The following is a 14,026-nucleotide window of genomic DNA, read 5'->3' as shown; positions in this document are numbered from 1 at the left end:
TAAGTGAAATCTGAGAGGTTCCATGGGGTTATTCAGGCCCCACAACCTGGTTTCCATGAGGCCCTCCCCTCTCAAACTGGCGACATTGCCTCCTACCAGTAGCAGATGACTCCTCATCCTCGTCTTCATCTTCATCGGTAGGTGAGGTCTGATACACTCTAGTGTCCACAAAGGGGGTAAAAGAGGCTTTGGTGCTACTTCCCATCCCATACTGCAAAACAAACAGCAGAGAGAGAGCTCAGAGCACAGAAATACCAGTGACATCGTGTGTGTGACTTCCTGGTGAGCGCACAACGCCGGACCCTGCAGCGCCCTTTGGGAGCTCTCTGAGCGTTTGATCCTCCTCCCCCAGAAGCGACCAGTGAAAACGTGACACCGGATTTGTGAACGCCTCTGCAGCAGCAGCAAACAAGAAGTGCAGGGCACGGGGAGCAGTGCCCGGCCCCGGTGCCGCGGGCTCAGCTCGCAGGTGGAAGCACAGCGCAGCCGGAGACTGGTTAGCGGGGAAGCCGCAGTGTCAGAGGCAGAAGTGAAGGCAGGTAAAACACTTCTATGCTCGTGGCACACCTGCTGGGATGTCAGGGGTTGTTTTTCCTGTCATTGTGACCGCCCCAAAAGAGATTTGTAGGATGGCTCTGGGGAAAACCCCACTGTGCTGTTCCTCCAGCATGGGGCAGGGATCATGGATGTGGGAAGTGGCACAGCCACATTGCTCCATCTCCCTTGTTCCAGGCTCCATCACACGTCAGGCGTGTGTCTGTCATGGGTTGTTTGCGATTCCAATAAAGGATTTCAAATTGTCTACAGCACTTCAGGTGCAACTGCAGAAAAGGCCACTTCTGTGGCAGCAAAACTGACCCTGAACGTATCGTAGGGGATGCCAGAGCCAGTGGTTTGCTAAGGGAAGCTGGAAAGGAACAAACTCCAACACCACACTGCTGGCTTTGCTTTTGCCATCGCTTTGTTAAGGCAGAAAACAAGGCCAAGACCTCCCAAGCAAAATGAAATCCTTCCCTTGGGAGTCAAAGTGCCACGAACTCCTCCTTTTGCAGAGCAGCTTCGTTTTATGACAGTGTTTGCTCAGGGTATCCCTTGTTTTAAGGGATGTAGGAAGGACCTACATTCAGAGCTCTGACAGCAGCAAAAATCAGACCTTACTGCAGCAGCACTTTCACACTTGGATTCCTCGGGACATTTTCCTTCCCTGAAACACACCTTGCTCAGCTTCCAAGCCACCAGAAAAGGAAGAGAGAAACCCCCCGACTCCTTGCTGAAGCTTCGCAAGGAGCACACAGACAAAATGACCCCAAACGGCCTCTCCTGGTCCTTCCCCAGCGGCACCGAGAACATTTGGGGTGAGCCAGCATCCCCACACTGCGCCTGCCCCCGCGGCGCTGCGCCTCCTGCTTCCCTCCCGATCCGCATCCCATGGCCTGGCAACAGCCCCTGCGTTGCCATGGAAACAGGACGATTTCCAAAAAGTAAATGCTAACGGAGACCCATGCGAGGAGTTAGCAGCCCGAGGCAGAGACGGCTGCAGGAACAGATACCATATTTACGTATACTGCATGGCCAAAATATTTGGCTGTGCACACAAGATACACTCACAGCTCTGTGCTTCTTTCACACCCAGCAAATACACATTTTTCCCTGCGCTGGGTATCTTTTCCACAAAGCACCAACAATTCAGGAGAGGGAGCAACTCCAGTGTTTGCAGGGATGCCTTCCAGCTGAGAGCTAGGCGCTTTCCAACAAATGAATTACGAAGAAATCCCTCATTCCAATGCCCCAAGCATTTTTTTCTTCGTTGCTCAGACTCAGCTGCTCTTCTCCCAAGAAGCTGGCATTTTAAGAACTTGCAAGCCTGTTATTTAAATATTAAGCCCTCATCTTCCTCCAGGTTCTGTTCAGCTGACTCCAAACCCATCTTGGCTGAGAGAAACAGCACCAAGCTGCAGGGTGCGATACTGCTCGGTCCCTTCCACCCTCCTGAGTCCTGACACATCACAGCCTCTCCGGCAGAGAGATACCTGTGAGGATATCCCACCAGAAATGGGAACACCTTATACAAGCAGGACAAAGGATAACTTCCCAGCAAGGTGCTTACGCTGCTGCCTGCCAGGCTGCGAGTTTCGCTCGCAGCGCCGTGAGTCACCTGAAGAACCCCATCCAAACCCTTCCACTTCCACCCACTCCTTGCTCCGTCAGCCCTAAAAACGCAGTTTCAGAAATGGAAAAGATCTCGGTTGGTATTCCATAAATGAGTCTATTTAAACCCAGGCCTTGCAAACTGCTGGTGTTTGAGCAGTTCCCGGGTGACTCTGGAAGATGTCACGTCAGGCCCAGCTGTCCCAGCGCTGCTTCTGAAGGCAACGAGGAAATGGGTAAAACCTGGAGGTCAAGGCAGGCACCGTCTGTTCTCACGTTTCATCAACACAATCCCAAGCCATTCCTGTTTTATGCTGCTAGTAAAAGTAAACCGTCAAGTGAGCACTTCATCTCTGTGAAAGAGGATAAGGTGATCGTATATCCAACAAGACAAAAAGAAAAAAAACAAACAAAATAGCTTATTCAGCACTAACTGGATTGATTTTCCATGGGAAAACAAAGAAATCTGTGCCAGTTTCCCAGAACTGGTTCTGGTAAGCAAGGCACACCAATTCCCTTGTCTTATGTGAAACGTCTTGTGATTTTTAGGACTGTTTAGACCTTGTACCACCTTAATGCTCAATTACGTCCATCTAAAAAAGCTATGGGGGAAAAATGCTGTGACAGAAAACAGTCATGGTAAAAACTCAAGGTGTGCCAAATTTTTCTAGTCTGAAGAACTATATGGATTTTTTTTGGCTTTGTTTTGTGTTAACCTTTTGGGTCACGTTAAGCCTCAAATATTGCCTAAGCAGCAACTGGGCCCAGGTGAAGTTAACGGCATCACTGGCTCTCCTATTTTGCTTCATTTCCATGTACCAGAAGATGAGGACTTCCACACCAGCTTGCAGCATTCAAGCCATCATCACAGCAAAACTCCAGCTGGTGGGCTTGAGCTAAGGCCTAATTTACAACCCCACCACCAGGCACAGACCCGTCTCCCAATAACCCATCGGGTTCCCCTTGATGTCCACTACACTCACCCACACGGACTGGAAACAAAGAGAGAGGAGAGCAAAGAAAGCCAGGGAAGGAAGCAGGAAGGGCCCTCGCTGGGACAGAGGTGTTAATACTTGTTTAAAGCAGCGCAGAGGAGAAGGAGGAGCCCCCACCACCTACTTCAGGCACCGAGTCCATGTCTTGCGCATGCGTGGAGACTCGCCCCAGGGCCTCGGTCGGTGTGCCCGCAGGCGAGTGGCTTTGCTGCACCAGATCAGGGAGATTGATGTGGCCTGCAAAGCCATTGCTGGCTGCGTGGCCAGAACGCTTTTTTTCACCAGAGGTCTGCAGAGACACAAGGCATGAGAAAGAAAAGAGAAGGGGAGAAAAAAAAGAGAAGAAGAAGAGAAAAGAAAAAGAAAAAAACAACAAAACCAAGTTTTTTTTTGCAGTCCCCCAGTTCCCTGAGCAAGCACAGGATGAGGACCCTCGCTGCTGGTTCCATCCCCATGCAACCTGGCAAGCAGCAAACCAACCCCCGCCCCAGGAGAAATAAAGACAGGATTAATCACAAAGTCGATACAGAGTAATTAGCCACGTTACAGCAAAAGGAGAAGCCTGATCGGTGTCATTTCGAGGAAAGGAATGGCGGGCAGATTCCACCCGTGCCACCATGGTGCAAGCCCCATGGCCAGCTCTGCCCCCACGCTGCCACCAGCCACGGTGACAGCAGAATCTGCCCCCGTGATCAGCATCAGCCTTGACGGCTTTCACAGCCACACCGGCCAGGAGCCTGACTGCAAATGCCAACACAGTCCTCCTTGCATGTTTCTGTAACCCAAAACAGCAGTGAACAGCGGCAGCGTTACCCTGGCCTGCAGCAGCAGAGCTCTTCACATCTTGCTCTGAGCGCAAAGCTCCCCGCAGCACCAGCAGCAGGTCCCTGGCTGCAGAGAAAAGCTCCCTCCAGGGGTGTTTTCGGGTGAGCGCTGAGTGCAGCTGCCTACGCCAAGCAAGCACTCGCCTACTCTAATGCAATATCCCTTTCTCTTCATCCCCACCTCGTGCAAGACAGGTGATAGGAAACTTCTCCCATCCCTGCCCACTCTTTCGAGGCATTTGCCATTTGATGAGTCCAGGTACCTGCAGCGCACTAATGAAACTGTTAGAGGCTTGTCCATCTGCAGGGATTAGTGGAAAAATCCCTCTGATACAGGCTTGGCAGCTCACCGATCAGCTCTGACAACATCTCTCTTTCCATCATCCCTTACCACAACCTTCAAACACCTTGTCACCCTGCCAGGGCAGCCCGGCAGAGCCCACGGAGGTCAGTGAGTCCTTCCTCTGGCTGCTACGGCTGCGGTCAGGGACAAAGAGCAAACATCCCACACACGGCTGCAGCTTGGTTTCCTATCACACTCCCTCCTGCCAAAAGAGATTTCCCTGCTGCTTTTCTTTCCTGTGACTTTTAAATCCTTCTGCAGCACTGTTTTATCGGACTGCTTCGCTGGTGTGGCACGTATCTCATAGCTGCAACGCAACCCAAGCTCATTTCAGAAATGCCTGCCTGTTAGAGCAGTGCCTTGTATTCCCACTCAGCCTCCTCATTATTCCTGCTACAAGGAAGTGCTCAGGGCTGAGCAAGTTTCAGGGGTCTCTGCTCCAAACAGGTAAAGGACAGTGAGGGAACGGGTGAGCTGTGCATTCCCCAACAGCTCCAGAAGTCATGGAGGAAGGCAGCAAACCATGTGACTTCTTTGCTAACTCTTCATTCTTGCAAAGTTACACTGATTTTTTTTTCCTTTGTGTGTATTTTATACAAATAGAATTAAGAAATAAAAAAGCCAAGTAAGCCTTTGCAGCTGATCTAAAGGTTGCTCCTTTACCATTGCCCATTCCAAACTCCCCTCCCTTCTTATCCTCTCCCATCCAGCTCCTCTTCATGCCAGCAGGAGGATGACTCCCCCGTTTTACTACCTTGCAGAGCCTCCTGCCCTTTCCAGGACACCTGCTACATTTCCAACAGCATCACCAGCATGTTACAGGAAAAAAAAAAAAAAAAAAAAAGAAACACTGGGGGAGAATTTCCACAGCCAACTGAACATGCTTTCCCCTGCCTCTTTTCTTCAGTACCATCGATCAGCAATGCCCAAGCCATGCCCCTTTGTTAGCTCTGTGCTCTCTGGGCACCTGGGAGCTGTGCAGGTTGGGAAAGCCTGAGGGAGACTTGGTCTCTGAGAATTTGGCAAATGCGCTGGATCAAGACTTTTAACTGGAAAAGCAGCAGCAGCAGAGTCTGCAATGTCCAGGGGTCAACAGCAGCCGTACCTTGCCTCCCCAAACAGAACCAGCTGCCTGTAACCACAGGCTTCAGGTAAAAGCCTCAAAAAGCACCACATCTGCTCAACGCCTCTGACATTTGTATGATGGTAAAGGTTGGGAAGCACTGGGGAAGCTTTGGGCCAGGCTCCAAATAAATGCTCTAAATTGAAGACAACTTCTGTTGCTCGGAGCTATTTTGGGATTACAGCAGAGTCGTTTATCTGAACATCCACCCCACCATGCCCCAGCGTTACTATTCACTGCTGTTTGTAGTTCTGAGAAACATTTGCACTTGTCACATTTGCTCAGAGTGTAAATTGCATTACGAGAGCACTAATGAGCACAATTTACTCAGTCATTTTGTGTTCCGGATACACAGCACTGTTAGTTGTTGTGCTTACATGGGGAAAACCTCCTGAAGATGCTCCATGGAAATATTTGTTTTACAACTTACCTCCCTCACCATTAAAGTCCCTTCCCTTGAAATATTGCTAAACGTATCTGCATGGGAAGTTTCTAGACCGTGGGTTGTCACCATTCCCAGGTTGTACGGCTCATTGCTTCCAGGAATTCCTGTTGGTCTGAGGACAGAATGGAAAAGCGTTAGTGACAGGCATTTCCTCAGCTGAACTAGATGAAAAATCCTCCAATACGGTATTATTTACAGACAGGGTATCATGGGAAGGAAAACTAGAAAATATATCTGCTTAAATGTAAGGGGAAATTATTTATGTGGCCAGAAACACTGCATCAGGCTCTGTTTAATGGATTATCCCCAGTACTACCAACTAGACCCCTGAAACACAGGCAGTGCCCGGAGTACCCAACCCACCAGAGAACTCTCACAAACACAGGGTGGGTTTTTGCCATCTGTTTTGAAGACCAGATCAGAAGCTTAACGAGGGCTTGCTTTGGCTTTTCAGGTTACAGGGTCTAAATTCCACATCCCAGCTCTGCCCAGCACACAGGGGCACTACCCAGGGGTAGGGGTCCCACCCCACCATGCATTGCTGGGGCAGAGCTGTGGGGGCACAACGCGACAGTGAAGTGGATGGAGCTTGGAGGAGGTGCGGGCAGGCACACAAGTTCTGGTCTGTAGCTTTCCACCGTTATGCAGGTGAAAATGTAGCCATAACCCATGACTTAGCCTTGAAGTACTGAGAGACAGAGAGGTAGAAAATAATTACAGGCTCTTTGTGTTAAAAAGGCACACTCAGAGAAAGAGATCATCATCCCGAGGCTGTGCCCGCTCTGGCAAGGAATGTACACTGTCATTTTCAGAGAAGATTTCGGGAAACAAGAATAATTCTTCCAGTGACAGGCAGACCTGGTTGTGGTTCTCCTAAAACCCCACTTTACAGCTGGTGATGTGCCAGCATTAATGAGGGTGCCTCTGTCACTCAAGCTAATACTGGGAAGCAATCAGGCTTTGGCTTTGTCCTTACCAAAGGGGTTTTTGCCTGGGGCATGTCCTGCCAGCCACCAGTGAAGCATTCCCCATCCGTGGCTGATTCTGAGTGATGCTCCTGAACCGCCTCCTCCTCCAGCCTACCCACATCTGGCCAAGCTAAACTCAGGGCAGATGTTCTCACAGGCAAGGACTCTTTCTGACCAGCTCTGCTATGCCTTATGAGACAGCAACCCTGTCTTCCTATAGCAACCACCAGAGGCTGATTTTTACAGTAACATCACAGCAAATTGTCTGGAGAAGCAATTCACAGCGTGGGCTTGCTATCAGTCCACTTGAGAGTTTAACTGCCTGTTTAATGCACACCTTCTGTATGGAAACATTGCCAATCTCCTCCCCGGGACCCAGTTCCCAGAGATACTGGAGTGCTGGGAGGTGCTGACTTTATTTCTGTGCTCGTATGTCAGGAGAGAGACTGGATTTTATTCTCAAACATATCAAATTTTAGGATTGCTTCTGAGTGCGTGTTGCAGGTGGGGAGCTCCCACCATGACTTTGCTATGTTGCAGTACGAACAGGCGAGCTGCTTAACCATAACCCAAATGAAACCAAAAACAAATGACAAAGCACGCCTGGATTACCCCGTCCTGCCTGGGTGCCAGAAAATGTTGACAGCAGTTCTGAAGCTGCTGCTGACACACCTGTTTCTTTGCATTTAAGAGTGATACACACTGGCTGTTCTCCATCACTGTGAATTCACTCTGTAGCACATCGTTGCCTGCACCGTATCAAACCAGGTATCAAATAACAGCACACCATGCTTCTGCAGCACTTTTCATGCAATGAGCTTGCACCTCCATCCTATCATTAGCACCTAAATACCACCAAAGAATGGGAAAATAAATTTATTCCTGTTTTAGAAAGAAAACTGAGGGAAAAGAGGTTATGTAGATTCTGAGGCAATAAAATGAGTGAATGAACGGTTACTGCAGCCCCAAATCCTACTGGCATGCAGTTTGCAAGTGACCCTGCAAGAAATCCCATGACATGAGCAAAATCTGGCTTGTCCAGCCCAGAGAAGAGAGATCTTAAGGGAGCCATCACAGTCTTCAAATATAGAAAACGTGTCTGCAGAGACAAAAGGAATAAACTGTCCCACTTCTGATTAAACTCCTCTTCTGTGAGTAGCCGTAGGCCCCCTTCATACCTGTGTGACTGCCCATCCCACTGCTGCATATTCACGACCATCTCTCTCCCTGTTGACTTTCCCTGACAAATCTCAAGAGCTCTGATTTCCTTCGTCTGCTGGGAGGAAGCTCCAACCCTGGAGCTCAGCGTTCTGCATGAAATGGACCCCAAACGTCTCCCTGCTGCTCCTAACCCAGCCAAGTCATGGATGAAGTCAGGTACATCCCCACTGACTAATCATCCACCTCATTTTGCACAAAGAATGGAAATTAAGACATTAACATGCTAAAAATCTCCTAAAGCCTTCCCACAACTCCTCTGTGAATTCAGAAGTTCAGGGGAGTCAAACCCTGCTACCACACAGAGCCACGAGAAATGCCCCCAGTGAGCTGGTTCAGCAAAATACTGGTGGAGGTGCCTCACTGAGGTCACCCTGCATGAAGATAGGTATGTGCTGTGTATGTTGATGCTGTGCTTCCCTCCTTCCTCATCTACTGAGATATTCAAAAGCCCAAGTGTCTGATGTCCTATAACGGGGAGACAAATGCACTATTGTGGTCTGCTGACTTCTTAGTTTCACCATTTTAGCCTGCACAGTGTTTGAGACAAAGACAGAAAGCAATGACAAAAATTCCCCATTATTATGTGCTAAACCTGGCTCTAACAGTTGGCATGGGTCAGGTTACCAAACACTGCACTTCATTATGGCTTGATTCGGGGCAAGCCCAAGCTAAAGAGCAGACAGAGCTTCAACAAACCAGCCCACAGGTCTGCGGGCAGGACCCAAGGTGTGAATGAAGTCAGGTACATCCACTCTGGCTACAAACCCACCTCACTTGGCAGCAGGAACAGGTCCGTTAACTTGGAATACAAGTTCACTGAATGCGCAGTTACATAATTCAGCTTTCCTCATTAAACATTTTTAATTCTGATCAGGAAAAAGACACATCTGAGCAAATTATCCCTTTCAACCATGACACCATAGCTTGTGCCAGCCCCTGAACAACGACATGCTTTGGACATGCCCCACACCACAGCTACTGCTCCTCCAGATAAACAAACAAAACAGTTTCTTGTTTTTTTCCCTGAAAGAAAGAGCTTCTTACATAAGCCTCGGGATGTCACTGACAGGCACGGTCCCATCATGCGTCTCGTTTTCCCCGTCCTCCTCCTCTTCTTCACTGCTTTCCGACTCCTCGCTGGAGGAAGAGTAGTCTGTCACCTTCTTCAGAGGGCGATTGGTTTCTTCAATGCGCAGCTCCCTCAACTCTTTGGCTAAGGCCGTCAGATCCTAAAGGGGATGGGGGCAACAAAACAAGAAATCGATGGCTCTTATATCTAAAGTGAGGAGAACGTCACATACATCTCTTCAAAAGCCAATGCTAACAGCACGAGCAACGAGAAATAGCTTTACAGAGTCATTACAAACATGAGACAAATGTAAGACAATGTTTGTAGCATGTAGCATTTATTAAACAAAACAAAACTGATTTATGCTCACTGAAAAATCAATAGCCAACCTGTTCTTTTTCTGTTTGGAATGCGTATGTGCATATATATACACACACTTATATGTATATACACGACAAAATTATATTTGTTGGAAAAGGTGAAGTTCAGTCACCATCATAGTAAACTGGAAAACAACGTCATTTCAAAGATTGGCTTGGAGAATTTCTCCTGCAGGGTTTTCTCCTCTTTCAAACTTCTCAAAGAGAGCCCAGAATTGTATTTATTCTGTAATAAATGCATTTGGGAAGGAAGCAATGACAGCATCTCCCATGGAGTGGTGCAATCCCCAAGTCAAGAGCTGCTTTAGTGAGGAGTCTCCGCTGTCAGGTGGCTGCCGAGAGGCGGTGAGGAGCACCCCGGAGAGGTGCCTGGCTCACTGCAGCGCCCTGCTCAGCGAGACTTCTGAGTCATTGCTCTGAGTCAGCCACGCGATCGAAAAAATAAAATAAAAATGAAATCGTTAAAAGAAAGAAAAAAAAAAATCCCTCAGCGGGAACCATTAAGCACTTTATGTGAAATGTGACAGCCTACAAGCTAGGGGGAAAAAGCCTTGAAACGAGAAAAAGATGGGAGCAGTCCCAAAACCTAGCAAGAATTTTTCAGTTTACCATGACTTTGATGAGGCCTTAGACCCGACAGTCATAGAAAATAGACACTGCTATTTAAAAACAAGGAACATTGCAGGCACCGTGTAGAAAATAGACTTTTTGTTATCTTACATGCTTTTATAGCAATGCAGGGGGAAGCAGTAGGGCAAAAAAGCATGAGAGCTCTAATTAGAATGGGTTAGAGTACTCTGTTGCACAAAACATGCACATGACGAACAAAGCATCGCAATTGTCAGTCTTACCATTTCTCCCTATATTAGTGACCGAGGTAGCCATCAGTGCATTCGGTCAGAGATAAAGGATTAGGGAGAAAGAAACTCATTGAAAAACGCTAGATTCCACAACCGTCTCATGGCCACACTCTCTCTTTACTGCACGCCACACATTTCCAGTTTACCGTTCCAGCGGGGCGATTACGGCAACATTAATTACAGTCAGTTCTTAAAATCTATCCCGTCGACACGTGAAGAAAATGATGGAAAAATGCTACTGCTGAGATGGAAACCTAGCATATTTTTAACCATAAATAGGTAGTATTTTGCAAGCAATTTGTACTTCGGTTATTGGCTAACTTGAGGACATAACAAGCTCGTTGTGTCATTCGGATTAGACTCGAAAATGAAGCGCTTGGTGCTTCAAGTGGAGTAATCATTTATCCCCAGTTTCACACCAATCAAACAAAATGCTTTATTGACATTTAAATTTGCCCTCGAGCCGCACCGAGTTGGGTCTGCGGAGGTGAGGAGTGCTCAGAACAGATCTGTCACATCAACGACACAGCACCACAGTTGAGTCCTCGCTGCCGGCACTGTGCCGGAGCGCCGCTCCTTCTGCTCCCAGCTCTGCCCTGCCCTACTCCAGGCACCCGTGGCCACGATGCCCTGGGAACCCAGAGTAGGTTTTGGCTGTTTTCATTTTATAATTTTATAATTAATATTCTTAAGGTGTGCTTCCAAGTCTACTGATGAAGAGGAGAGACTCCTGTGGACGTCAGAAAGCTTTGCAATCATGGCCACAAATACAAGCATGTGAAAACAAGCTAATAAAAAAAAATTAGGAATAATCTATGCTTCAGAGCAGATACCCATGAAGGGTATTCCATATCCCTCTCCAAATCCAAACGCTCTTTGTAACTCTAAGGAAAGGCTCTTTATCATGATTAAAGAGAGAATGTGGTACTTACAGAGTTTATTATTATGCCAACGTGTTGGGATTGAAATACAGTCAAATCTGCAGGTAGGACAACTAATTACTTTAATTAAGGCTGTAGCAGTTTCCAGGATATGATTGTTTCTTTTCTTAGGTAAGAATCAGTGAAAATTTCAACAGCTCAACAATGCTCTCCGCTTAGAGTACAAAATATGCTCTCGTGTATCGAGCGCTTTCCTTTGATTTGGATTAAAGCCTTCACCAGTGTAAAAAGGACTTTAAGGGAAGACTGCGTAAGAGCCTCATAAATGCCTGCGGCACTACAGGACTAGCACAAAATCCCTCCTACTCACAGGGAAGGACCATGAAAACTCTCTTTTTTGCACCTTCCATTGCTAACACGTTTGAAGGCACGATGTGCATGGAGGCAGCCCTCCCTGCCCATGCAAGGGTTGGTGGCACACCAAAAACGTCTGCAAACCACCTCAGGCTGCTCATAAAGCCTGGGCATGGCAGAGCGTGGATTCAGGGATGTCCTCCAGATGCCTCTGCCCAGTGCAGACCTGAACGGAGTGAGATTGCTGAGAGAGAAAGGCTCCAATTTGGCAGCACTGCGACACCTGCAGTGCCTCACACCGAGCCTGCCGCTTCTGCGGGGCTGAAAAACACGGGCGTGCTGAAATCCTGCCACCAGGCTGATGAACGGCCATACCCCATCAACCCTCCTTGGTCATCGCTAAGAGATAGCCAAATATGTTAAAAATCAGCTCAATTAGTTTTTAATAACTCATTTGGAAGTTATAATAGCAACAATACTCCCAGCCAATATCATCAGGCAACTCACGGCTCCGAGCTGAGGCTTTGCCGCAGGACGGTGAATGCTTTGATGCTATCATGTTCGCAGATAATGAGCACTTCCTAGGATTAAACGGCTCAACTGTGTTGCTCTTGGACCAAAAACCATCTGACAGCTAGAAAGCACTACGTAGCTCCACACGTGTCTGGAATGTTATTACTGAAGGTGGCATAATGCGGAAGTTAAAAGTATCAGCGCTCTTTAATTATGTGTAATTGCCAAGATGTCTTTAGATTTAATATTTGCTGGAATCAAGTTAGATTGGTTTCCAAAATCACATAGCTCATTTAGCTTGAATTTAAGCATGCACGTTGCCTCTCTTCAGGCACTGATTTATGTGCTTTTTTCTTAACAAAGCACCTCATTAAACACGAAGCATCGGTCGTGTTGTATCCAAAAGCACAAGTTAACTAACCAGCATGCTGTCTTCCCCCTTTCCTTTCTTCTATTTACTTTTTTTAAAGAGCAGGCTGCTGCTACCAGTGCTCTCAAGGGCACCGCTCCACCTTCTACCAGTATTTTTAAACATAATGAAGAGAACCTCAACACAGGAAAAATGAAGAAAATGCCCCAAACACTTCCCAGGGGCTGGCGAATGCCCTGTGCAGGCAGTGCCAGCTTGCTCTGCGTTCAGCCTCACTGAACGTGGTGGAGGAGTGAGCTGAGTGAACCTGGCAGGAGCTGGTCCCAGCAAGCAAGGCAGTGATTTGGGGTGGTGAAGTGTGTTGCTGTGTGCAGCCTGGGTAATCATGTATGTCCTTGCCTATCCTGGTTTTGGTAAACGCATTCACCTGCAGTGGCTGGATACCACCTATGCTGCAGGACCAGATTCCCAGCCGGTATAAACCAAGGCAAGGCAGCTCTGCTGGCCCTCGATGCAGCTGATGGCCTGCCTTGTAACAAGGAATTAATCACTGCATTCACTGCTCTGTTTCCCTCTACTTGCCAAATGCCTTTATTTGAATTAGGCCTAAATTGCGTTTCAAATATAGCTCGATCTGCCCACCGAAATCAATGGGCTCCTGCGGGCTGTAGGTGGGAACAGAATCTGATGTGCAGTTCAGTCTGCCCGGATCACCTCCGCTGACCCAAGAAAGCTCTGCTCTTGGTCTTTCTCTTTAAAAATGCAGAGCAACAGTCGCAGGAGTTGCTCTGCGTGTGAACATTAATGCATGTCTTGCCATGGCCCCCACGTGTGGTCTGTCAGTGGGTTTCACGCAGCCCGTGGGCAAGCCAAAGGTACCGCCAGCTCCATTTCCCTCCCCGCAGGCAGGCTCCCGGTGCCGAAACACAATCTCCAATCTGCCCCAGGATTGCATTATCACCTTCTTGAATGGCAGCACCACGAAAACCCAGTTTGATATTAAGCACTAGCTAGTCAACCTCACATTGGCATGACCCGCTGAGAAAAGATATCACTAACCTCATCTATAGCTTTCTTATAGCTCTGTGGGTAAGGGAAGATTAATCAGCATCAGAGGAAACAGATCAGGACAGGAAAAAGCCAGAGGAAGGGCAAGCAGGTTAGAAATAAAATTAGAATTGTTAGCTCAACGCTGTGGAGTGTAAAGAGAAAACAACATCAACAAAACATTAATACAGATTAAAAAAGAGAAGCAGTGGAAATTCATTCCGTTACTAGGTCGACTCTGCAGTTTTAAAGTACAAGTATCAACAACGTTAAATCAGAAAGAAACACTTTGGATGGATGAGATTTTGTTGGGCCTTTGCTAACAGTAGTAACACAGGAGTGTACAGACACCACCACCCAGCTGCTGTGCAAGCTGTGAAGGCTCTCAGGGCTGGTCACCCAGCCTTCCCGACCAGGAGCATCCCTGCGGGCCGCTGCAGGGGCACCATGCAGTACGGAACACAACAATGTGCCACGGGCAGACA

At 47.9% G+C, this 14,026-nt stretch overlaps 1 protein-coding gene across 4 annotated transcripts in view; it reads right to left on the bottom strand.

The window, feature by feature from the left end:
- The window catches only part of TNIK (TRAF2 and NCK interacting kinase), a 139,508-nt gene that overhangs the window by 9,790 nt on the left and 115,692 nt on the right, over positions 1 to 14,026 (bottom strand). For all 4 annotated transcript variants that reach the window (XM_084292414.1, XM_084292417.1, XM_084292416.1 and 1 more), the window contains 4 exons: positions 9,112 to 9,296; positions 5,864 to 5,990; positions 3,268 to 3,432; positions 97 to 211 (listed from right to left, as the gene is read on the bottom strand). In XM_084292414.1, coding sequence (XP_084148540.1) covers positions 97 to 211; positions 3,268 to 3,432; positions 5,864 to 5,990; positions 9,112 to 9,296 — 592 coding nt within the window. The remainder of the gene's footprint in view (positions 1 to 96; positions 212 to 3,267; positions 3,433 to 5,863; positions 5,991 to 9,111; positions 9,297 to 14,026) is intronic.

The sequence above is a fragment of the Netta rufina genome (assembly GCF_964035555.1).
Source record: "Netta rufina genome assembly, chromosome: 9".
Lineage (NCBI taxonomy): Eukaryota > Metazoa > Chordata > Aves > Anseriformes > Anatidae > Netta > Netta rufina.
The sequence above is the reverse complement of the archived record's forward strand: the minus strand, read 5'-3'. Positions and strand labels throughout refer to the sequence as shown.